The sequence below is a fragment of the Aedes albopictus genome, chromosome 3 (genome assembly GCF_035046485.1).
Source record: "Aedes albopictus strain Foshan chromosome 3, AalbF5, whole genome shotgun sequence".
Lineage (NCBI taxonomy): Eukaryota > Metazoa > Arthropoda > Insecta > Diptera > Culicidae > Aedes > Aedes albopictus.
Window position 1 is genome coordinate 326,878,505 of NC_085138.1, and position 27,138 is coordinate 326,905,642.

Below are 27,138 nucleotides of genomic sequence, written 5' to 3' on the forward strand. Positions count from 1 at the left end.
CTGCTTGATGCTTTCATTGTTCGAGACGCTTATCTATTTTCGCTGCCCAGGTCCGGAACTTGTTCCCACCAATTCAAACTAATCCAAATCGGTTAGGAATCAGCCAGCAACCCCCATCGTGTCGATCAAAATTACTATCACGCGTGATAAACGTTCACCTCGTTAGCAATGATGCCAGTTTTTTTTTATATAAATAATTTGATACGTTTGGGCCCAATGGGGTCGGGGCGATAGATGCGCCAGGATTCGATTCCCGATCGGTTCAACAACTTCTCGTTGCAGCAGTTTCCTATACTCATTTGGGTAAAACCTTCGTGTATGCTACACGATGTATACATTCAAATCGAAAATACTCACAGGACATGAAACTAACAAGAAGGCTCTGCTCTATTGGGAACGTAATGCCAGGAAAAAGGAGAATCTTTAGCTGATAAAAACAGGCAACAGCTGTAAAATGGGTCTTGCATATAGAGTGCAATACTACAACACCATCTCGAATCCTGTACAATAAAAGACACAACAAATCTGGCACCTGTGCACAAACGTTCTGGTATTTTGTTTTCGCCGAATTAAAATTTGAACTACCTTGACGCGTTTTACTGCTCTGGAACGTATCGTTGAGCGCAGATTTGCAAAACATGATTAGGACGCGCAGTTACAGTGCAATGATTATTAGTCAGCTCGCCAGACAGGTGCCCACCGCGGTCCGGGAGGCACAGAATTCACGTGAGAAGGCTAGCTATGCCCCGTATACGGAGTGCGAAGGTATGATTAGGTACCTCCTACTTGCTCTGGCGGCTGGCTGAATTGGGATAGCGGGCTTATCGGTGGAAATGCTCCCTCATGTTTATGGGTCGCTCTATATCTTATGCCAACTCATCTAAATGGCTGTTTGTCGGTCATAACAGAGCGTTTCGTGCGTTGTTCTGCGTTGATCGGTATAAAAAGTGCTCTTGAAGTTTTTACCCGTTTCAGTTCACTGCCGGTGATCGATTGAATTGTACGCGCGCGCGCTGAACGCCTCGGGCTGTATGGTGATAGACAAGAAGAGCTGTAGAATCGGAACAACGCCACGCAGTGTTGATTAATCACACGTCGTCGGTCCGAAGGCGCGAGAAAATGCCATTGACTTATCAGCGGCGAGTAGTTTTGTTCTTTTTCGGAGGACCCTGATGCTGGACTGTATTGGAATAGTGATTGCTTCAGGGGAGCAGAAACAACGGAAAAGAATCTTCCAGTTCATCAACGCGTAGGAAATCGAAGGAGCGATAGAAGCGACCAGATTTCAGTGCTAGTGAAAGTGGATTTGGGTTAAGATCAGCTGCAGTTTGAACGCGCAGGGAAAAGCGCAGTGCTTAGTGGTGCAATCAGTTGGAAGTGAAATTCGGCGCAAAAATGGGCAACACGAATCACGACAAACATGTGGTGGAAGTGCCATGGCGTCCACAGCCAACCGACGAAGAAATCATGGAAAATATGTTAAAGGTGCGGTACGAGCATGCCAAATCTCTGAAGAAGGATTACTCTCATTTGTTCAGGTAATTTAATGCACGAGGGAAGATCCTGTAGCAGCATGCTTCAAGTGTTGTTGTTAGTGATTTAATTTGAAAACATCGCACCCATTCAAGTTCATACGGATTGATTGATAATTATGCAGATAGTGTTGTTATCAGTAGAGTTTCAACGTTCCTTTGTGAACTATAGATCAATGACAGGCCTTCAGTTTGGCCATGTGGACAAAGAGTGTGGTTCCCAATTCCGGTGTGGAGTGTGGTCCCTATTTCCGGTGAACAACCAGTGTGGACCACTTGGTTGGAAGGCGTTCTCATACCGGTTGCCAAAGGTTATGGTGGAGTGGTTAGTTTTATTAGCAGTATTTGGCTTTGTATGCAATTATTCAAATCAGAAGGAAAATAGACAAAATCTCCTTAATTTTTATTTGAAATGCAGTCATTTAAAAAAGAATGGAAACAACAACACAGTTCTCCATTGTTTTGCTCAAACAGCAGTAAATTAGACAAGGAATCGTAATACCCACGCTTTTCACACGAATTTCTTGCAGAAACGGAGAATTTGCCTTCTCACCACTCTAAAATTCAGCTCATTTACTACAAATCTAGTATTTCACCGATCGTATCCTATTACGTCAAAATTATGAGCTCTAATACTTGTATAGATCAGTGGTCCTCAAACTGAATGCGGTTAAGGCATTTTTAAAAGTTTTCGAGAACATTGCAGAACACCAACATCTTTTGTTACCAACCTTTGTCATTGTCATTCAACTGAGACTTAAAAACTTGTCGAGCTAACAACATTTTTGGTGGTAGATACTAATTTAGGGGCCCAGATGCAGAGGGGTGTAAGTGAGAGCATATCAAAAAATTCTTCAGATTTAAGCTCTCAGAAGTTTGGAAGCTCAGAAGCTCAGAAGGACGCGTGCCATCAAGAAGCTGAAACTGCACCGCCCTCGCGCTGTATACGACGAACGAGGTTTTTTGGTAGTGTTGTACTTTTTACAACGGCGCGCGTCCCGAAGAGTTAAGATTGTTTCTACAATTATTGGAAAAAATAAATAAATCGGAGAGAATTGGGTCGATTTTAAAACTTCATGGAATGAAAAATTGACGAAATACTGTAAAACCTCATTTACTCGAAAGCGGGTGTTTGTAACTTACATCTCTTTGCTTCTAACCCCTTAAGTTGTGAAATATGTTCCTTTGAATAAAAACAAGTTTACTACACAAAGCGTTCGGTACGAATAAAAGTAGTATGTATTTACAACAAGTTTTGAGTAGCAAGCACCAGAGGTTGCTACTGGAGGTGTAATAATGTTGAGATTCCGATGAAAATACTAAGGACATTTTAGAATTATAATGGAATACAGTGTGCGGCAGGAAAAAATGCGAAAGTGTTTTCCAACTTCAAACCTCATTTTCGTCCATTTGACATTAACCAATCTATGTTTCAACGTTCCATGATCTTAGGCTAGTTTTCTGAAAAGTTAATTAAAAAATTTCCCATTTTGGTCACTAACCTTTACAGGGCGGCGCCTGAAGATGAAGACAACCAGAATTTTCAAACCGCAGAAAGTCGCACAGGTCGCTAAATTTCGCATCTGATAAAACAAAATTTTTGATTTTCTCTACAATACCATCAAATATATGTACTTATTTCATCTGGTATGTGAAACTACATGGCTCTGGATCAGTGTGGTCTGGTTGTTCATCGAATTTAAGCTAATTTTGATACTGTTATAGTCATTTTGTTTAATGACCATTGGGCGCGCAGTTTATTGATATCCGCTTATTAGGCCTACATTATCACATGTTAAACATCAAATATGTTCATTGCCCTGGAAGGTGTTATGCGACGAGCCGGGCTCAACAGCCGGGGTACGATCTTCACGAAATCCAGCCAATTTGTCTGTTTTGCGGATGACATGGATATTATTGCTAGAACATTTGGAACGGTGGCAGAACAGTACACCCGCCTGAAACGTGAAGCAGCAATGGTCGGACTGGTGTTGAATGCGGCTAAGACAAAGTACATCCTGGTAGGTGGGACTGAGCGAGACAGGACAAGCCTTGGCAGCAATGTTACGATAGACGGGGATACTTTTGAGGTGGTAGAAGAATTCGTCTACCTCGGTTCCTTGCTAACGGCTGACAATAACGTGAGCCGTGAAATACGAAGGCGCATCATCAGTGGAAGTCGTGCCTACTATGGGCTCCAGAAGAAGCTGCGGTCAAAAAAGATTCACCCCCGCACCAAATGTACCATGTATAAGACGTTAATAAGACCGGTGGTTCTCTACGGACACGATACATGGACGATGCTCGAGGAGGACCTGCAAGCACTCGGAGTTTTCGAGCGACGGGTGCTAAGGACGATCTTCGGCGGCGTGCAGGAGAACGGTGTGTGGCGGAGAAGGATGAACCACGAGCTCGCTGCACTTTTCGGCGAACCCAGCATCCAGAAAGTGGCCAAAGCCGGAAGGATACGATGGGCAGGGCATGTTGCAAGAATGCCGGACAACAACCCTGCAAAGTTGGTGTTTGCTAACCATCCGGTTGGTACAAGAAGGCGTGGAGCGCAGAGAGCACGATGGGCGGACCAGGTGGAGCGTGATCTGGCGAGTGTTGGGCGTGACCGACGTTGGAGAGCTGCAGCTGCAAATCGAGTATTATGGCGGCAAATTGTTGATTCAGTATTATCATGAATTTGATGTTAACTAAATAAATGAAAATGAAATGTTCATTTTTATTTTTCAGTGTTAGAATATAGACATTGACTGATACACTGTCATGAAAAAATAGTCATATATATCCCATATTTAGCGTGTAATAGTGCCTTGAACTTTTCGCATTTTTTCCTGCCGCACCCTGTACCAATAATTTCTAATAAAAATTGGAAGTATAATCCTGGCTATTCCAATGGAGCCTTATAATCTCTGTAGAAAACTTGTGATTCAAGAACTCTTTCAATTATTAGGATTTATTTCAAATCTATTCAGCATTCGTTTCGTGCTCTGAGCAGTTTTTGATCCAAGTAACATTTTTTAGTCAAATAGATTGGAAGATATTCGAAGAACCATCATAAAACCAAAATAAAAGGGTATTAGGTTTTATTACGGTTCTCAAAACCTCTACAAGACTAAATGGTTATAAAAAATTTACTTGGGTTATTCTTCCCACGATCTCTCCCGGAGTTCTCCTGGGGATTTGTCGGAGTCTCTTTCTGGATTCCTCGAGGTGTTTCTCCCAAGATTCCATCCAGGGTTCCTTCTAGGGTTTTTCGGTGTTCCTTCCAGGACTTCTGAAAGTTGTCCTTGGGATCTCTATCAGAGTTCCTCTTCGGATTCCTGCAGATGTTTTTACGGGGTTTCTCAGAGAGTACTTCGCGCGATTTCTTCCAGAGGTTCTCGGGGGATTCTTTTTGGAGGAAACCCTGGAAGAATGTCCAGGATCTTCTTCTCCTTGGAGTAATGTCTTAACTGGGACAATTCCTGCTTCGCAGTTTAGTGTTCTATAATCAGTTCCATAGTTATCAACAGAGTGCTTACTCTGTCAATATTTGGTAAAGTGTATACCTTGCCACACTAGGGTGGGGCTAACTTTGAAAAATCTCTCTGGGATATGATTTCCCAAGTCGAAAGTGGTCTACTGGTCGAACTAAGAGAGCTGTGCAAAAATAAGCGATTTTGGTTGATATTTAGGAGTGGCGCAAAGGATTTAAGTGGATTTTATGCTTAAAGGGTTATACATGTTGAGGTCGAGCACAATATCGATTCTTTTATTCTTTTATCATAAAGCATGGGCTCTTGAGAATGCTGTGTCAAACTTTCATAGAGATCCAAGTAGTACGAGCAAAGATATAGCGTTTTGCGCCTCGCTCCCTTGAGGCCGCGTAGTGCATACTTGAAAGTTTAAACGCAATTATCTCGGACTTAGTTTTTTTTTTCAAAAACGTCGAAGCGGTGACTACGATTGCGGGAACAGTTCTCAACCGATTTCAACCAAATTTTTTTGAGTGTTCGCTATTCTTGTGTCGTGACCTTGAACGATCAACATTTTTCAAAAAAAAAACATCACTGTTTTATGATTCATACATTTCATATGGTTTTTACATTTCATATGATTTCATACATTTTTCGTATGAAAAAAGTGTTTTTTTTTTTGGAAAAAATTGTTCCCGTTTGTAAGCTAAAGACATTTTTAAATATTCCGATCGTTCAAGGACACAACAAGGTCCTCTAGTAACGGGTTTCTTTTGGGTTTGGGCTTTCAGTTAAGCCGTTGGACTGTAATCATAGTCACGGCAAACCTCTTTAAAGAAAGCACGTTTTACAGAAAATATTATAATTTTAGTAACTAGTACTATTTTTTCATGTTCTCAAGCTGATTTTACACATTAACAGAACTTTAACGAATCTTTAGGCTGGCAGTGTCATTTTAACTCAAAATTTTCCAAGCTTTCAGAAAAAATACTTTTGAAACTGGAGAAACACGTAGTACATCCGAAAAGGACCAAAACATATTAAGTTATCAAAAAAATAATATTAAATCAGTAATATCTTCTAAACGGTGCTTCTTAGAAAAATGTTACCACAGTACTTTTTGCTTGCAAATTTGATGTACTTTCATAAAATTAGGGTGACAATCCTTTTTGACTTTTCTTAATAGCTTTTTTGAAAACCGTATTTTTTTTTGCATTGTAACCTTTTTTTCTCCAGAACAACGCACTGTTTACTAGATAGCATTTTCAGTCAGCTATAACATAAGGATAATTAAAAAAAAATATGAACATGTAACTTTTAAGGGAAAATCTATATTTTAGTTCAAAACACTAAAACCAAACTTTTTTTTACCGTGCATATTTTTTCCATATAGTACCAACAATTGTCTAAAACTTCGCCAAAGACACCAAACCGATCGGACAAATCGTTTTCGAGTTACATTTTTTTTTGAAGATATCATGTGAATTTTTTCATTCATTTTTCATTCACATAAAAAAAATATGAAAATTACTCGTTGCTGAAATGATATGAAACCGCTCAGTTTTACTATGTATGACGTAAAAAGAGAATTTGAAAATAATATGGTTACATACTTTTATAAAAGTTCAAACTTTTCCTTATTTTCGCGCAACTCAACCCCTTTAGCAAACATTCAAAAAACATTTCAAATTTATTTTCATGCATAACTTTTCTAGAATCACCTATCTAGATTCTAGAACCCAATTGGACCATATTTGACCTCCAAATTACAATTCCTCAACTGGTTTATGAGATATTTGGAAAAAATGTCCAACCCAAAAATATATGTACTAAAATTGGAAATTTTGTCTAAGGAATGTTAACCCATTTTTCCTTGGATACTCATACAAAAAGCGTTACAAGGGGAGGGAGGGGATCTGTTACGTAATTTGTGTACCATGCCTAAGGGTCAAACTATTTTCTTTTGATTACAATAATATGCTGTTCCACTAGCTGGAAACAGTTAGAACTAGCGTTTAGTTTGGTAGATGTTTCGCCGCAACGCAACTCAAAAAAGGAATATACTCACGCTACGGGCTCCGTTAATGATCAGCACGGGTCGCCTGACACCTTGGATTCGGGTTACCTGTTTGGTGGAGTTTTACCCCCGGAGCAGGTGGTCCGTAGTGATATTCTAAACCGGCAATTGCACGGGCAGTTCATGGTGTTTTTATAGATTTTAAGAATTCCAAGCCTCAGTGGCGTTTCTGGAGGATTCAGGGGATATTTTCGGGTATTTTAAGGGGTTTCAGGGGCATTTCAGGGAAGTTTTGGCGAACCTCTAGAGACTTCAGAGAGGTTTCAGGGACGTTTCTGGAGGTTTTAAGGATTCAGAGAACTTCTTTGCACCTTTGGGGGTTTCCAGGAGCATTTCAACGGGTCAGAGCTGGTAAGGGGATTCAAAAGGCATTTCAAAGAGTCCATGAGAGTTTGAGGGGCGCTTCATAGAGATGGGTCTTCAAGTAGCCTCAGAGGTTTAAAGAGGTTTTCTGGAGGCTTCATGGGATTTCGAGGGGCTTCAAGGGAGTTTCAGGGAGATTTAGCGGTTGTTTCTGGAGCTTTCAGAGGTTTCAGAAGAGCTTTTGGTAACGTTCTGGAGGGTTTCAGGGACGTTTCTAAGGTTTTCAGGGGGTTTCAGCAAGTTCCTATAGAGGTGCTTCGGGGGATCTTATCAACTTCAGAGACTCGGAGTGTTTCAAAGGGTTCCATAAGGGTTTTTTAGAGGAGTTTCAGTGTGTTTCATGGCGTTTCAGCATCCTTCAGAAAATGATCAGGATGTCCCAAGAAATTCCAAGGAGTTTTTTATAAGGTATAGAATTTTTTTATAAGGTATAAGGTAGAATAAGGGGTATCCCAAATGGAGGACATGCCTCTGGTGTATATTTACTGAAGCATTGCCAGGGAATTTCATGGCATTTGAAGAGCTCTCAGGAGGTTCCCAGGTTGCAGCCCTGAAGCTCTGGATCCTTCTGAAACGTCCCTTACACTCATTGAAATTCCCTTGAAAGTACCACAAGCCTCCTAAAACTTACGTGAAATCTCGCCGAACGCATCTGGACCCCCTGATATCCTGGAATGCATCTTATTACTTCCTGAAAACCCTTGTAAAATCCTAAGAGCTCCCATTTAACTCCATCAGAGATCTCCAAAAATCTCTTTGCTGCTCTAAAACTTCTGGATCACCCTTAGGCCTATCTCAATCCCGCAGGAGCAAAATCTGCTCTTGCAAACAAAATTGAAAGAGGCTCCAGTGTATTACACGGCTGGGAAACAACTTGACTGTTGCACAACAAAGGCAACGTACATCTTTTTTGTCCGAGTGTTGCTGTCTGCGTAGTATCTAAAAAGGTCATAATTATAAAAAGCAGGATAATTTTTTTAGTAAAAATATAAAATGAAGATGTACTACTGCTCAGTAACATTTTGTTCGAAGTTCGTGGCGAGACGGTGGTTTAGAATTTTGACCGGGATCGATCATCTTTTATACAGATGAGGAATTCCACGGAGTCATGTCAGTCGATCCTGAGCGACCATTTCAAAAATATCTGAAACTTTGCACAGTTTTTCAATTTCATCTAAATCGCCATTTTTCGATATTAAACCTTCATATTCACTCACGACTAACTTTTCAAAAGGGTGTATGCGAAAATAGTTCAAAAATATTCTAAAAGCTGTACAGCAAAAACGGATTGTTCGATTGTTATGAATTTTTCAGCAAAGTTAGATAACTAAATGATGATTCCTTAGAAAATATACACTGTAAAAAATTTATTTTTTTACTTTAAAAAAATATGATCTTTGTCACAACAACTCAAATATCTCAAAACCCTATCTTTTTACCAACGTCAATTTTTTAGGGGAAATGGCCCATTATATCAGCTATCTACCATAAAATTTTGGTGATGGTAAACTGATAAACAAAAAAGTTATGACATTTCAAACATTTCACAATTTTTACATTTAGTAACAAAAAAAAATTTTTTTCTGTGTAAATTATTTCGAGAATTATATTTTGATGTTGATTTTATTGTAAAGGCTACCGCCTGAATTAAACAAATTGTTTTCATGATATTTTTGTTTGATTATTCTTAATTGCTGTAGTATCTATTTGAAACTTAGACGCGATCCAGTGTTGTGATCAAAAACATTGAGAGTGTCATACTTTTTATTGTACGTGACTGGTGAAAAAATCCCTTGATAGTGTTGAAAAGCTGTTGATTATAAGAAAAATGGAATTAAACTTATTTTTAAGAGAAAAGCTGTATAATAAAAGTTTTATATACGCGTATACGTCTAGTTTATCTAAAAAAAAAAAATACCTCTTAAAGAACAGACTTTAGGATCGGAAGAATGTGAGTAACTTCAACAACAACAAATGCATGAGAGGTACATACCATAGACAAACAGACGAAACGCCTAGAACAATTTTCGTGAAAATCCATCGCCCAGTTCACACTAACACCACCTGGTGGAAATGTTTCACGAAACACTGCGTTGTGCAATATCGTCATCAGAAGGCGCTGGTGTGAAACGTCAAACGCACGATGGGCGCTCTTCTGGTTATGAAAGCCACAACCAAGATTCAAAATGATCGTTAAAGGCGTGGTCAATGAAAATTTCGTCAGTGTTACGTTTGTGTGTCTGTATACATACCATGACAATGCTCACGAAAAAGCAAAGAAATACTTCGCTATGGATATTAAATTAATTATTAGTAATTTTTTTCTTCAGTCAAGCAAACAACACCAAACTAGTCAGTTAAAACTAATAAGTGATTTTGTTTATTATAATCTAACGAACAACATGAACAGTCGCTTTCTCAAAGGTCTTCAACTCAACGCTCTCTTGTAGACCGTTTGATGAAAAAAAAATGTTCAAAAGAGTTACGAAATCTCACCGAAAGCACCATAGATAAACTGAAAGAGACTCGTTATGCCCAAATGCCCACATTGAATACAAATTTACTTGCACGTCCTGCCGTCTAGACTTTGACAAACGAGCCATCTGTATATCATCGGTAAAGCAGGGCGCAGGAAGTTCTAAAACGACAACAACTGAGAAATTGCCAGAAGTGCTAAGTGCAGAGAGTCATGCCACCGCACCATCAGCGACATCTGTTTAAACAATTTAATCACGCCCCTTTTCAAAAATGTTTTGGAATATTCTTCAACATCTATACCCATTTCAATATTTTTAACGTTGCAAAACACGCTCTCAACATTCATCTTGAAGAAGAGGGAAAACACTTGTCCTCAAATGTAACAGCAAATTAATGAATAAGGTACACCGGGGCAAGTTGAAACGGGTGGGGCAAGATGAAACAGCGGGTTAACATGATGTTTTCTAATGATAATAAATAGTTTGATCGCCGTAACGCATAGTTTTTGATTCAAACAATCTTTTAACGAAAGATAAATTACAAAATTGTATTGAAATCTGTTTCAAAACTTCGTGTTTCATCTTGCCCCACCTATTTCAACTTGCTCCGGTGTACCTTAAACGACTAATGCGCGGAGGGCGTGATAAAATCGGAACATTACTGTACATATAATATACATAATACATAATAAAAACAGCTTGTTTTACTCACGCACGACCATTAACAATAAAATCAGCATCAAACTGCGATTTCCGGCCGAAATAATTTACACTTAAAAAAAATATTACTAAATGTGATAATTGTGAAATTTTTTAATTGTCATAACTTTTTTGTTTATTAGTTCATCATCACCAAATTTTTATGGTAGATTGTTAATACAATGGACCGTTTTCCCTAAAAAATTACGTTGGTAAAAAGATAGGGTTTTGAGATATTTGAGTTTTTGTGACAAAAATGATATTTTTTAAGATTAAAAAAGATTTTTTTTTCACAGTGTATATTTTCTTAGGAATCACCATTTAGTTATCTAACTTTGCTTAACAATAAAATCAGCATCAAACTGCGATTTCTGACCGAAATAATTTACACAGAAAAAATATTTACCAAATGTGAAAATTGTGAAATGTTTGAAATGTTATAACTTTTTTGTTTATTAGTTTACCATCACCAAATTTTTATGGTAGATTGCTAATATAATGGACCGTCTTCGCTAAAAAAATTACGTTGGTAAAAAGATAGGGTTTTGAGATATTTGAGTTTTTGTGACAAAAATGATATTTTTTAATGTTAAAAAAGATTTTTTTTCACAGTGTATATTTTCTTAGGAATCACCATTTAGTTATCTAACTTTGCTGAAAAATTCATAGCAATCGAACGAACCATTTTGGCTGTTCTGATTTTTGAATATTTTTGAACCATTTTCACATACACCCTTTTGAAAAGTTAGTCGTGATTCAAAATTAAAATTTGATATCGAAAAATGGCGATTTAGATGGAACTGAAAAACTGTGCAAAGTTTCAGTTCAATAGAAAATCATGAATTAAAAAATTTGCTTAATTTTGATGCTGTTGCTTGGAATCGCTCAGATGGTTTAAAGTTGAACAACAGAGTGGGATTCATTTCAAAAACTATCCTGCCGGAATCAGGTCAACTTGTAAATTTGCGGTTGTTCTGTCAAATGTTCCTGCTGGAAATGGAGCAGAATAAACAGCAGCGGTGATATTCGTTTGAGAAAACATAAACGGCAAAGCATCTTTAAACTCGATTCAAAATAAATGTAGTTATGAGACTTTTGGACAGAAGTACCCGTGAACTTATGTTTGCTCTATTTTATCTTCGTTAGCACTAGCTTAGGAAAATCTTGAAAAATTCTGGAATAGTCATGAAAATCTTGAGAAAATCAAGAAATTGATGTTGGTGGAGTAATTCATAGATGGCAATATAATAAATTCGCATCCTCAAGCCTTGACATGACTCTTGGAAAAAAATGTAAGAATTTTTAATCAGAACTTCTGGAATTGCTAATAATTTCACTTTCACACATGTTATTTAAGGGTATTTTCTCTTTTTTATGAAACTTTTTGGAGTATATATTTCTCAAGTCTCTAGAGTCATGTCAAGCCTTATTCGCGGGGGGGAATTTCTGGAGAAATCCCAGGAGGCATTCCGGAAGGCATCCTTGTAAGAATTCTTGGAGGAATCCAGGTAGGAATTCCAGTAGGAATTCCTGAAGAAAATTCAGGAGGAAGCCCTGGCGGTATCCCTGGAAGAATTTCAGAAGGAATCTCTGGAGGCATTATTGGGAGAATCCCTGGAAGAATTCCTTAAAGAATTCATGGATCTTTTCATGATAAAAAAAATCTGGAGTAATCCGTGCAGGTATTCCAGGAGAAATTTCTGGAGGATTTTCAGAAGAAATCAGTGATGGAATCCTTGGAGGAAGCTCTTGAATTTTCCCAGTAGAATCCTTGTGGTGTAATTCCTGGAGGAATTGCAGGATGAATCTCTGGAGGAATTTCAGGAGAAATCCCTGGAGGAATTACAAAAGGTGTTCCTGGAAAAATTTCTGGGGAAATCTGTAGAAGAAATCCTGGAGGAATCTGATGAGGAATCCATGAAGGAACTCCAGGATGAATTTCTGGTGAGATTGCTGAAAGAATTCCTGGAGAAATACTGGTGGAGTTTCTTTAGGAATTACTGGAGGAATTCCTTGAAGATTAACTTGAGGAATTCTTGGATGAACTATTGGAGAAATTTCTGGAGCAATCACTGGATGGATTCCTGGATTCCTGGAGAAATCCGTTGAAGAATTCCTGAAGGAATTCTTGGAGGAATTCCTGGAGAATTTCCTGGAGGAATTTCTGAAGAATTCGTCAGAAGAATTCCAGGATGGATCTCAAAAGGAATTTCAGAAGCAATCTGTGGAAGAATTTCAGGAGGAGTCCCTGGAGAAATTTCTGGGAGAATCCGTAGAAGAATCCCTGGAGAAATCTGTGGAGGCATTTCTGCGGAAATTCCTGGATAAATTCCTTAAGGATTTTCTGGATAAGTGAGGTAACAAATTTATGATCATAATGACGTTTAGAAGTTTCTACTATAGAATAACAAAAGCTCCTGATTAATCAGTTTTACTCCGGTTTACGGTTGCATCTAACATTTGATTCGAAGTGCTTGGTGGTCTAGTGGCTACCGCTTCTGGTTCGTATGCAGAAGGTCATGGGCAAGGATGGAAATCTAGTGATCATGATAAGATCCTGAATGTGTCGCGGTTGAAGCGCATCGCGCGATCATAGCAACAGCGATAGAACCTTGTCGTCAAGCATTATAACAAAACACGCTCCGCGAAAATTGAATCGCGAGGCATGTGCGGCCATGATGCGATCGTTATCATGAAGTCGAAATGATGAATAACGAAAATCATTCACTTTTTGTGCATTCTTGTTGCTCTAATATGAAGATATGCCAAGGAATGTATTGTTACCAATCATGAATTCTGTTTATTGGTCCATAAATGGTTTGAATCAAGGTTTCAATCGTGTTGAATAAAATTTATCGCGACTTGTAACATGATCTGATAACATGTGATCCCATGATAACGCGTGTATCGAAAGCTTTGACTGCCTGTGATCCCATGATACAAGCACGGGGCGAGGGTGTCGGCATCATGCTACTGCAAGAGCAAAGGCAATCTTGGATTGTTCGTATCCTGTATCATTTGTCATTAGAAGTGATTTTCTTCCATCCTTGGTCATGGGTTCAATCCCTGGCCCGTTCCTTTCATCCTACTTTGTATCTTTCTATCCACTTCCTCTCTCTCTCTCTCTCTCCCTCTCTCTCTCTCTTTCTCTCTCTCTCTCTCTTCTCTAGATATACAACTCATTTATATTCATATGTTTATAGCCATCGCTAGAACCAGGAACGATTTGGAAAAAAGTCGTTTCCCTCCCTTCCAATTTCCACTCACAGCACAGTGTATATAACGCCTACAAGTTATGCAACCAAAGCGTGCTGTGTCGCTTGACCTTATTCACCTCATTCACCACACAATCTATCACCTTACGAACACTATAAATAACCCTCATCCATGGATCGCATCTCCGACCCAACGGTAACTCCCAGATCTCCCATCCTTTCCGTCTAACAAATACCCCAGTCCGTGCTGGTTGTGGGGATGCAGAGGTGATCTCGGTCTTTAGTAGCAACAACCAGCACATTCTAACATTCCTTTCCCTTCCCAACTGACTATAAGGACGTGGTCCAAAATATATGAGCTGCTAGAATTGCACTTTGAGAATAAGTGGAGTGGAGTGTCCCACCCCACTGGCGTAGCCACGGAGGGGGGGGGGGTGGTATTTATGGTTAAACCACCCCCCCAGAGCCAAAACTTGTGGAACAAATTTTCAATATAAAACGCTTTCTGACGAAAAATTTTATCGGCTGCGCCGCTATTTAAATGCTACGACTGAAATGCTATTTATATTGCTTCATCATTCGTGGCTATTTACGAAATGTGAATGTCAAATAATGGAAAAGGCATCATTGATTGTCGAAAACCCCTCCCAGAGTAAATTTCTGGCTACGCCACTGTCCCACCCCTTATTCATTTGAATCTCAGTGCAATTGGTACCAGCTCAGATTTGATCGTTGATCGTTGCATGGGGTTTTGATTCTCTCGTTAACCTTCCGTAACTCGCGCAGTTGACTACCTGCGACAGCCCCACGCTAATGCTGAATACAAAAAGCGGGTTTTTTTCAACGTGTTGTACAAAATACAACAGCGCGATCGTTCGAGGGTTAATTTGGGTCCCATTTTCATCCTACGAAAAACAACGGATTGGAGCGCTGTTTATTTTGCTTCTTATTATTGTACTTCTTATTAGGAGTGAGCACGCATGAAACCAAAAAGAACGGAATCAATCGGTGCCGTAATCGCTTGTTTTCGAATAGGATGGACATGGTAGTGTGAGATTAATTGTGGAACTCGTACCCTATCAGGGCTCAAAATACTTTTTCCTAGATTAACTGATCAACACCTTCTCCTTCTTTCCATTGCAGAACCAAATCCCGCCTGGAGCTCATCCGGCTATCCGTTTACCAGATCGGCGTGGAGTTTTGCTACGCAGCCGAAACGGCATTCGTCAGTCCCATCCTACTCGGAAATGGCCTCCAGTACACCTTCATGACGATGGTGTGGGCCTTCGCACCGACTCTGGGCTTCCTGTGCGCTCCGTTGGTTGCTTCCTTTAGCGATCAGCTTCGGAGCGGCTGGGGTAGGCGTCGACCCGTTCTGCTGATGCTCGGACTGGCTGTGATTGTGGGTTTGCTGATTCTACCGCATGGCAAAGAGGTCGGGATCTTCCTAGGGGATGACGACGTACCAGTGGATCAGATGAACGGCTTCCGGTGGGGAGTGCTTATTACGGTGATTGGGTTGATACTGACGGATTTCGACATCGAAACAAGCAGCGGCGTTGGACGGACGTACTTCATGGATGTGTGTATTGCGGGTAAGTTCGAAATTGAGTCGTCACGTCGGTTGGTAACAGACTGTTGATGTGAAAAATTATTGCAGGCGATCACGCTCGTGTTCTAACAACGGCAATGATCATCGGTGGAGTCGGTGGTGCCGCAGGTTACACACTCGGAGCTATTGACTGGCAGCAAACCGATGTGGGATCTCTACTGGGAAGTAACGAAGCGACGGTATTTGCCGGTGTCGTGATAGTACTTGCACTTGCTTTGCTCATTACACTGACCAGTTTCCGGGAAGCACCACTTCCGCTGATGGAACAGGACCCTCTGTTAAAGCCCGTTACCCCAAAGATGTTCGAAGCGGAGAAGAATCGCCAGCTGACACTTTACAGTATCACCGGTACGCTAGTGACGCCGAAAAAGCCTGAGCACGTTCCAGTGTCTTTGGAGGATGAAGAGGAGGAGAAACCATTAACGTTTTTGGATTTCTTCAAAAACTTACGTCGCATGCCACGCTCGTTAGCTGTTTTGTATTTGACGCAGTTCTTAGCACAGGCGGGCTACATGAGCTACTGTCTCTATTTTACGGATTTTGTCGGAAGCACGGTTTTCGGAGGAGACGTTACGGTTAGTAAAAATTGCAATATTTAACATGTCTAATGTCTGACATATTGACAAGGATAGCATTGAGTCAGCAATTGGCGTATACGCCAAAACAAAATTTGTATTCGATACCTTTAAATCAAAAAAACTATCTTACATAATAGTTATTCATGTAACGAGTTGCAAAAAGTTGATTTTTTTTTCAGCAGAGTGCAATTTTATGCAATGATTTTTTCATAATGCAACTCATTTGAGTTGCATAATGTTCATAATACAACTCAAATGAGTTGCATTATGAACATTATGCAATTATTTTTCATTATGCAACTCATTTTAGTTGCATAATGAACCGGTACGGAAAAGTAGGTCATTATGATACTGAAATGGGTAGTATTAAATAGAAATTATGATACTGAATTGCACAAAATCTTTTAATTCTATAACAATCAATACCTGATTCCTCTTCTTTCAGGCTCTTGACGGATCACCGGAACTGAAGCTATACGACCAGGGCGTCCGTTTTGGTTGCTGGGGTATGGCATTGTTTGCAATCAGCACCGCAATTTACTCGCTGGTCATCGAACGGGTAATCAAATGCTTCAGGTTGGTTTCAGCTTGCGGGTGGTGGTTGATTGTTATTGTTTACCCACCGGCCGGAAAATTCAAAAATCCATACTGAATTGTTTCGTCGTCATTCTAGTGCTCGGTTCGTTTTGGTCGGCGGTTTGCTGGCATTCAGCGTCGGGATGCTTCTGATGGGCATCATCAACACCAAGTGGATGGTGCTCGTGTGTGGCGTGACCGTGGGCATCATGTACGCTACCATTTACAGCGTGCCTTTCCTGTTGATCTCTCAGTACCATGCCCGGAATTCGGTAGGTAGCTTTTATTTGGATGAACTGATGAACACCAACAACAACGGGGTTAACAGGTTGCAAAAAATCAGGAATTTTTAATTTCAATTGTTTTGTTCCCATTGTAGTTTGCCATGAAGGATGGAAAAATGGTTGAAAGCGAACAAAGAAGGGGATTCGGAGCTGACGTATCCATGCTGAGCAGCATGCTGTTCCTCGCACAGGTAGCGTATCCATTATGCAATTCAATCAGTGTATTATGGCAATCATTAATGAAAACAATCAGCGTGGTGGGTCAACTGGGCAGGGGATTCGTTTTTTGGGCACTTTTTTTTAGCCAATTTTATATCAATTACAATGTCAATCAGTATCAATTGTATAGTATATCCCCAGCCTTGTGCTATGATATCCGTAATGCTAACGATGAACGATAATCCGTAGCAACGCACGGTAGACAGGAACGTGGAAGCGTTGCTTGCCAAGAAGACAGCAGCAATTTATTTTGCCAGTGAGCACGTCGAAAACAAAGACCCTTTGCAGTCAGCAATGTTCGACGGTTAGCTGAAGGCTTCATGGCTACAAGTCAATCGACGCGCAGCGTTGGTCATAAGTAGGCTATCCGAAATAACTTCACAGCAAACCTCGACCAGCGCATCTGATAAACCGCTTCTTGATTCTTTACATGCGTACTGCATAGACGACATGATACGGAGCCCAAACAGACACTCTATAGGGATATTCCAGGTCACCCAAATTACCTTGGAGTTCAAAACTTCAGATCTACGCTCGTAACAGTGGCCATATCTTCTATACTGAGTAACGTTCTGCCGTGAACCGCAAGTCAGTCCCATCTGCATTTTGGGCAAAAATGAGTTAATGGCCGTTTTAGATCTTTCTTCGGATGATCTTTCATCTGCGTGAATAAAAATATATAGTTTGTTCAGTAAAATTGAAAAACAACACCAAGTCAGATTGTCCCATAATGAAATGTAATCGCAAGTCAGTCCCATTCCGAACTAGTGTACCCTCTAGCACAAATCCTAACACTGTTTTATCCAGTTTTATATTTTTAACTGTTACGTTTTCATGTTTGAAGCAACGTGTGAAAGTTTCATGATAATCGCACAAGTTTTCAATTCATGACGATTTTTTTGAAGTTTCACATAGAAATCAAATTTGAAAACTTCAGAGTCCATTTTCTCAATGCCTACTTTTACAGATGGGACTGACGATTCACGGCAGCGTTGCTTTATCAACTGCGGTTTCTAGACCGATCTGAAGCATACTAGATATTATTATAAATATAAACCTTTGGGATATTCAGGGTCGTCAATACTGTCCTGTGATGAAGACCTTCAAATCTACAAGAATAATGTTATATGTTTTCACCATAAATAATAGCATTGCATAATCTACTGCCATCCGTGGAGCTCTTGAAATATCAAATGTCATACAGAGACACTTTAGGTATATTCCAGGTCATCCAAACCATCTTGGAGCTCCGAACTTCAGGTCTACACTCGTAACAGTAGCCATATCTGCTATACTGAGTAACGTTGCATATTCAACCGCAGTTACTGAACCAACCTGAAGTCAACTATATATTTTTATGAACCTTTAGGGCGTTGAGGGTCGTCCAAACTCTCCTGAAGTTTAGCTCTTGCCAGTAACAGTAGTTATTCTCACAATGAACTGTAACATTACACATCCAACAGTAATCTGTAATTTCCCTAGCATTTCATGAGTCATCCCAAGTTATTCCAGATCAACAAAACTACTTCGTAGATCATAGTCAGTACGTTGAGTAGTGTTACATAAACCACTGTATTTAGCAAAGAACAATATAAGTGTTGTTACATATTTTTGGGATTTTTTTCCTCTTCTGTAGAGGCTTTTAACCACTGCGTCCATTATTTAGGAATATTGTGGTATGACCCATATTTAATTTGGTGCTAGTCAAATATCCTGTCACAATTGAGCTGTGATGGACAATGGTTGATGTAACACCTGATCCCAACTAGGCACAACTCGTTTTATGAAGTTTATTACCCTGTTGGGATTACTTCGCCAAATTACCAAGGGCTCTAGAAACCCTTTACCAAATACCGCCAAATCTCTGATTGGATAGTACTCCACAGTTGCAGAGTAAATGTTCAGCAGTTTCGTTTTCCGTTTGACAGAAACGACACTCGAAGGAATGGATTTTTCCATATTTTGGGATTTTTGAGATATTATGGTCCATTCTTACTGTTATAGAGCATAGTTCATAAAAATAACTACTATAACATGAGGTGATTTCGATTAACCCTTGACCGACTGGGACGATTCAAATGGCTCGTTCTCCGAAATTAGGGCATCAAACTGCATTCGGTTTGAAGTATCATCATCAAGGGGAAGGCAGGGATCCCCCATGACCCTTCCCCCTTTTCTGCGGGACATGATCCATAATATTACCATATCATCATAATTTCGACTGGAAAACAGCATGTTATTGTCGTTGTTAGTGACAGATTATTCTATACATGTAATTATGGACCTGATTTGGTAATCCGGTCATCAGGTTCTGGGGACCTTGGAATCTCCGGTAGAAATGGCCATTTTTCGATTCTTATTGAATCTCACCATGCGACACCTTAAATTTCGCGTAATCCAATAAAACAAAAAAAAAATTTTGTTCGTTTCTGGTCACCTGGTGATCTCGGCACAGGTTCTGGGGATCAAGTAATCTCCAATAGAAATGGCAATTTTTCGATTCTAAAATGATGATCTGGAGAATTTCTGGAGGAATTGATGGGGTATTTCTGAAGATATTCATGTTCAAGATGTCCATTGAGGTATTCCTGGAGAAATTCCTGAAAAAAAAACCCTGGAGAAATTTTTGGACGAATACCTAGAGGAATTTCTCAAGAAATTCCAAGAGAATTTCCTGGAAAATTTCCGGGATATTTTTTTAGGATTTTCTGCAGTAATCGTAGACGAAATCTTGGAGAAATTTTGGTATAATTCCTATAGGATTTTTTGGAGAATTATCTGGAGGGAAGTATTTCTAGAGGAATTCCTGAAGGATTTTTAGGAGGAATTTTTGGAGGAATTCCTTGAACAATTTCTGGAGGAATTACTGAAGAAATTTCTGGAGGCATTCTTTGAGGAATTTCTGGAGAAATATTTGAGGTTTCCTTGAGGAACACCTTGAGGAATTGCTAAAGGAATTCCTGGAAGAATTTCTGTGAGATTTTTTAAAGAGTTTCTGGAAAAATCATGGATGAATCAACGGAGGAATTCCTGAAGAAATTCCTGGAGATATTCCTAGAGGAATTCATGAAGGAATCCCTGTTGGAATTCCTCAAAGAATTCCTGGAAGAGTTCCGGGAGAAATTTCTCCAGGATTTTTTGAGGAATCTGTTGAGGAATTCCTGGAGAAATCCCTAAAGGATATTTTGGAGGCATTCAGGCAGAAATTTCTAGAAGATTTTCCGTTAGAATCCTTGAAGGAATTCCTGGGCCAATCGCTGGAGGAGTTCCTGGAGGTATTTCTGGATTAATTCCTCAAGCAACATTAGGAGGAATTTGTGGAAGAATTCATAGAGGAAATTCTGATTCTTTGGTGAATTTCGGGAGAAATGCCTAGAGGAACTTCTCGAAGAATTTTGAAGGAATTCCTGGAGGAAAATCTGGAGTATGTTTTGAGTAATTTCTGGAGGCATTCATGGGTGAATCCTAGGCGGAATTCCTCAATAAAATCCTGGAGAAATTCCTGGCAAATATCCTGGAGGAATCTGGTTGAGGAAACCCTGTAGGATTTTCTCGAGGAATTCCTTAAGAAATTCCTGAATGAGTTTCGGGAGAAAGGTCTTCAGGGTTTTCTGGGGGAATCTCTGGAGAAATTTCTGGAGGAATTCCTAGAGGAAATTTGGGTTGAATTCTGGCAGACATACCAAGAGGATATTCTGGAGAAATACCTGGAAGAATCCCTGGAGGAATTCCTGGAGGAATCCCTGTAGGAATTGCTGGAGGAATTACGGGAGGAACTCCTGGTGAAATTTATTGAGGAATTTCTGGATAAAAATTTGAGGCTTCCTGGAGGAATTCTTGGAGGAATGTGTGGAGAAAATCCTCGAGGAATTTCTGAAGCAAGACCTGGAGGAATTTGTGGAGGAATTTCTGAAGAGTTTCATTGATGATTCCCTTGAAAAATTCCTGAAAAAATTCCTGGAAGAATCCCTAAAGAAATTTCTCGAGGAATTCCTGGAAGAGTTCCGGAAGAAGCTCCTTCAGGATTTTCTGGAGGAATCCGTGGAGGGGGGAAATCTTGTAGGAATTCTGTCAGAAATTTATAGAAAATTTTCTGGAAGAATCCATGGGGGAATTCCTGGAGCAATCCCTGGAGGAAATCTTTGAGGTAATTCTGGAGGAATTTATCAAGGTGTTTCTCCTGTAACATTCCAGGAATTCCTTCAGGAATTCCTCCAGGAATACCTCCAAAACGTCCTTCAGGAATTTATCAAGGAATTCCTCCATAAACTACTCCAAAAGTTCCTTCAGAAATTCCCGCAGAAATACAACCAGGAACTCCTCCAGGGGTTCCTCCAGAAAATTTTCTAAAAATAAATCGTCCAGTAATTCCTTCGGGACCTTCTAAAAACCCCTCCTAAAGTTCCTCCAGAAATTTTTCCCGGAATTTCTTCAGGTTTTGCTCCAAAAAATCCTCTAAAAATTTCTGCCAGAATTTCTCCAGAAAGCCTCTGAAGGGATTTTTTGAGGGATTTATGGAGGGCCCCGAAGAAATTACTTGACGAAATTTTTTAGAAAATTATCTGGAGGAATTTCTGGAGGAGCTCCTGGTGGTATTTCTGCTGGAATTTTTGGAGGATCTTTTGGAGGAGTTTATGAAGAAATTGCTTAGTAAATTCCAGAAGGAGGTTTTGGAGGAATTACTAGAGGTACACCTGGAGAAATTCCTCGACGTATTCCTGAAGGAATTCCTCGATGGGTTCACACTCTATCCAAAGGGAAGTATTATGAAAATCGAATGTACCTCAAATGTTATTTCCTAGGATCGTATCTTTGTACCTCTAGTTTCAGAACCTGTTCGGTTTACAATATTTCATCTTGGGTTTTTGATTTTATTTTTTATTTTTTTTTTCTTGTTTTCCCATACAAATATCGAAAAAAGTCATTTTAAGGTCAATTTCGTCCCATCTAAAAATGTATGGGCAAAAACCCAAGATGGATTATTTTAAACCACAAATTTTCTGAATCTGGAGGTCCAAAAATATAGTTCTAGCGAATAAATTTTGAAATACATTCAGTTTTCATAATACTTCCCTTTGGACATAGCGTGGGGTTCCTGGAGAAATTCCTTCAGGAATTCCTCCCGCATTACCTCCAGGGATTCCTCCAGGAATAGCTCCAGGAATTTCTTTAGGGATTCATCCAAATAATCATGAAAGAGCTTCTCCCGGAACTCTTCCAGGAATTCCCCCAGCTCTATTGTCCACTGGGGCACTACGTGAGCAATTTCAATTGACAGCTGCATTTACATTTTGTACAGCGCCTAGATTCTATTCTACTTTATCGAACTGGTTGCCTTTCTGCTGCTTTCACTTTTTCTACTTTATATCTAGTAGAATGATGAGCACAAGGATGATGATGGATGGCCGTTGTTCCTTCCCAGTCCAATTGGGGGTCCATTATGAGTAGCAGTTCGCCGATGTCCAGGTATCCGGGTCCGTTTGAGCCAAGGGACTCAGAAGAGGGTCAGCGTTAGTTGCTCTCGGGGGAAAAGCAACTGACGAAAAATTGCAAGTGCCGGGGTTGGGAATCAAACCCATGACCATCCGCATATGAAGCGAACGTGTGACCAACTACGCCACGGGCCCCGGCTCGAGAAATTTCTCCAGGGATTCTTCCAGAAATTTCATCAGGAATTTTTCCAGGGAATCATCAATGAAATTCTTCAGAAATTCCTCCACAAATTCCTCCAGGACTTGCTTCAGAAATTCCTCGAGGATTTTCTCCAGACATTCTTCCAAGAATTCCTCCAGGAAGCCTCAAATATTTATCCAGAAATTCCTCAATAAATTCCTCCAGGAATTTCTCCCGTAGTTTCTCCCGTAATTCCTCCAGGAATTCCTACAGGGATTCCTCCAGGAATTTCTCCAGGGATTCTTCCAGGAATTCCTCCACGCATTCCTCCAGAAAACCCTAAAGACTTTTCTCCCTAAACTCATTCAGGAATTCCTTCAGGAATTCCTCGAGAAATTTCTACAGGGTTTCCTCAATGGATTCCTCCAGGATTTTTTTCAGGAATTTCTTGAGGAATTCTTCCTAGGATTCACTCATGCATGTCTCCAGAAATTACTCAAAACATGCTCCAGGTTTTCCTCCAGGAATTCCTTCAAAATTCTTCAAGAAGTTCCTCCAGACATTCCTCCAGAAGTACACCAAAGAATCTGAATTTCCTCCAGGAATTCCTCCATAAATTCCTTCAAATGTTGCTTCAGGAATTCCTACAGAAATACCTCCAGGGGTTGCTCCAGGAATTCTTTCAAGGATTCCACCGGAAAATTCTCAAAGAATTTCTGCCTGAATGCCTCCAAAATATCCTCTTGGGATTCCTCCAGGAACACCTCCACGGATTCCTCTAAAAATCCTAGAGGAATTTCTCCCAGAACTCTTCCAGGAATTCCTCGAGGAATTTCAACTAGGATTTCTCTAGATATATCTCCAGGAATTTCTTCAGATATTTCTCCGTTGATTCATCCATGATTTTTTCCAGAAATTCCTCAAAAAAAAATCCTACTGAAGTTCTTCCAGGAATTCCTTTAGAAATTCCTCAAGGTGTTCTTCAAGGAAACCTCAAATATTTCTCCAGAAATTTCTCAAAGAATGCCTCCAGAAATTTATCCAGTAATTCCTCCAGAAAATGTTCAAGAAATACCTCCAGATTTTTTTCAAGAATTTCTCTAGACATACTTCCAGAAATTCCTCCAGATAATTCTCCAAAGAAATCCTATAGGAATTTCCACCAAAATTCCACCAAGATTTCGTCTACGGATTACTGCAAAAAAAACCTAAAAATAATATCCCGGAAGTCTTCTGGAAATTCTCTTAGAATTTCTCGAGAAATTCCTCCATGGAATACCTTTGCCGGTTTTTTTCCGAAGAACCCCAGAAGGTATTTATCCAAATAATCCATGGAGTTCACAGCACGTTTTCAAAAGCAGTCCTTCAAAAAAAAAGAAACCTGGAGGAATCTCTAGAAGGAACCTGAGAATTTTTGGATCATGCAGGAGCTTCTAAAGTTATTTATGCAAGAATTCTCGAATATATTTTTGAAGGAAACAGTGGAAAATTTTCAAAGGAATTAGTGGAAAAATCAGTGAAAAACTTTTGTTGGAGACCGTGGAGGAATTCCTGAGAGAATTTCTGAGGAAATTTCTGAAAAATATATGGAAAATTTCCTGGGTATCCCCCGGAGGAATTTCTAATGTAATCTCCGGAGGATTTTCTGTAGGAATCACAGGAGAAATGCATAAACAAATATATCTAGTAAGAACTTCAGAAGCAAAATCTAGACGAATTTCTGAAACAATTGGTAAAGAAATTTATGGAGGATATGTAAAATTGTCTAATAGATATTTTGTGAAGCTTCTGAAGCATTATTTAACAGCATGAAGCAATCTGTGGAAGTTTTTGTTAAAGAACCCCTCGGAGTGTGAACTTTAAGTTTTTTAGGGACCCCTGGAAGAATTGAAGAATCACTCGGAGGATTTTCTATATTAATCCCTGAAGAATATTTTTGATTGGAACGTTAAAGATTGTTTTATTTTTACAAGAACTTTCGCAGCAACTTTTGAAAGATTTTCTTAAAAAAACCTGGAAGAATTTCTGACAGAATCATTGAAGGATTTGTGGTGGGATTCTGAATTTCAAGATTTACTAGAATAAGTTATCATAAAATTTCTGTAACAAACCCCAGTGATATTCTTCAGGAAGAGACCTGAAGGAGTTTCTACAATTATCACCAAACAAATTTTGGAATGAATCCTTGGAGAATTTTTTGGAAAAGTCCATAAAGTCCATGAAAACCAGGAATTTCTGGAAAAGTCATTGGAGAAATTTCCGAAGAAACTTCTGAAGAAAACTGGGATGGTTTTTTGAAAGTTCCTCTGAATTTTTTTTTGGAAAAATCTCTGAGGCATTTCTTAAGGAATTTTGTGGAGAAATTTCTGAAGCAATCAGTTCTAGATTTTCAAAATACAAATCCTATGCAATTTTTGAGGAAATCTTCAGTGGGTTTTCTTAAGGAATTGCTGAAGAAAATTTCCTAGTCAATCCATAGAAGATTTTTCAAAAGAATCGGCGAAGGATTTCTTTTGGAACTATTGGTGAAATTGCCAAAGGAATTGAAGAAATAGTTCCTGCGAAAAAAAAACAGAAAGAAATTCTCGAAGATTTTCTCTATGAATCCTCCAAAACCATTTCTTAGAATATATCAAGAGGAATTTCTGAAGAAATCCGTGAGCAAATTATTGGAAGAATCCCTGTATGAATTTCAGAAGAACTAAGTTGCACTCACAAAGATAACTTTCACGTATTGGGAGCAAAAAAACGGAATATTCGCAAACTTAGCTTGTAGGCGTGGAAATTTAGAAAAAAATGTATATATTTTTTCATTTTGAGATTTTTTTATAAAATTTATGGAGCCACAAAAAATGTTATATTCACAACGGTCAATTTGTTATGTTTTGAAAGTTTAATTTTATGATATTTCGTTATATTTGGAAGAGGAAGGGTAATGAAAATTTTCTGATTCAAAAAGAAGATTCTTATTACAATTGGAGAAAATATAGAAAAATGATTATTTTTTTAAATTTTTGTAGCACTGGCAATGTACACTTGGCCAAAACTGTATTGTATGATTATCCATTTACCCACTATGAAATTCAAGTTGCTCGACAATATTAATCATGAAATATTTCAATCTAATTCACAGCTCCTAATTTCACTCGCCATCGGCAGCGTGATTGATGCTCTCGAAACATCGGCCGTAATCGTCTATTCGGCCAGTATATTCTCGTTCCTCGCCGCAATTTCTGCAACCCAGATACTCTACTTGGATGGCTAACGCACATCACACCCAGTCTACTGCTAGTGCTGCGGCCCGCACACGGGTGGTGTGTTCGCAGCTGAATCAATCAACTGATGGAAGAGGATGGCTGCAGAGATCGTCCGAGTTTGCGGTTAGGAAGAGGCACCGGAGGAGAACGACGACGACGACGTGCAATAGATGACCAGGGCGCCGCCACAGGTGGTGCTCGAATGAAATGTGATACTGAATGTGCCTTCTCTACCTCTTTTAGTGTTTAGTAACTTATTGCTTGAACTGAGTGCGTGATGGAATAACAATCAATTAATGTAGAACTACAATCTCATAATAAGCTCAAATATAATACTTAATTGAGCTAAGTTCGATCATTTATTGTTGTGTTTGTACCGCTGCACTTTTCAATATTCAGTGTGTCACGCAATTCCATTTCGATACGGCAGAAATATACATTATTATTTAAATAATTGTTACGTTACTAATCAATTCTACGATTATATCACGTTGCCTTATATTCTCGATTCGCGGCTGTTACTCTCCTTCTTCGGGCACGCTCAATGCTCTCCACATCACGTTACACCTAATCCACCTATGCAACCCATGTACCAACCGTAACTGTGGAATAGTGGAATACACCAACTTTTTAGAGTTGTTCTTCGGCATTCCTCCAACATGCCCTGCCCACCGTATCATTCCGGTTTTGGTTACCTTTTGGATGTGGGGTTCATCGTAGAGTGCAGCGAGCTCGTGGTTCATCCTTCTCCGCCACACACTGTTCTCCTGCACGCCGCCGAAGATCGTCCTTAGCACGCGTCGCTCGAAAACTTCAGTGCTTGCAGGTCCTCCTCGAGCATCGTCCATGGCTCGTGTCCGCAGAGGACCACCGGTCTTATTGGCGTTTTGTACATGGTACATTTAGTGCGGGGATGAATTCTTAGAGTTGGCCGCAGTTTCTTCTGGAGCCCGCATCCGGCACGACTTCACGTTATTGTCAGCCGTTAACAATGAACCGAGGTAGACGAATTCTTCTACCACCTAGAAAATAGCCCCGTCTATCGTAACATCGCTGCTAAGGTTTGTCCTGTCTCGCTCAGTCCCACCTACCAACATGTACTTTGTCTTATCCGCATTCACCACCAGTCCAACCTTTGCTGCTTCACGTTCCAGGTGGGTGTACAGCTCTGC

At 39.7% G+C, this 27,138-nt stretch overlaps 1 protein-coding gene across 1 annotated transcript; it reads left to right on the plus strand.

The window, feature by feature from the left end:
* The first annotated feature begins 745 nt into the window (after positions 1–745).
* Positions 746–26,420, plus strand: LOC109426929 (proton-associated sugar transporter A). The gene is made up of 7 exons (XM_029865297.2): positions 746–1,538; positions 14,971–15,422; positions 15,488–16,014; positions 16,463–16,593; positions 16,691–16,865; positions 16,973–17,068; positions 25,843–26,420. Exons 1-7 carry the CDS (start codon positions 1,396–1,398, stop codon positions 25,972–25,974), a joined length of 1,656 nt encoding a protein of 551 aa, XP_029721157.2. The 5' UTR covers positions 746–1,395; the 3' UTR covers positions 25,975–26,420.
* Positions 26,421–27,138: the final 718 nt, after the last annotated feature.

What these genes read in the sequence shown, in the direction of transcription:
- LOC109426929 (XM_029865297.2), top strand. Translation starts at nt 1,396, where the DNA reads ATGGGCAACACGAATCACGACAAACATGTGGTGGAAGTGCCATGGCGT. An exon ending in GATTACTCTCATTTGTTCAG is followed by an intron (nt 1,539 to 14,970) that starts GTAATTTAATGC and finishes TTTCCATTGCAG; the next exon opens with AACCAAATCCCGCCTGGAGC. An exon ending in TTTTCGGAGGAGACGTTACG is followed by an intron (nt 16,015 to 16,462) that starts GTTAGTAAAAAT and finishes CTCTTCTTTCAG; the next exon opens with GCTCTTGACGGATCACCGGA.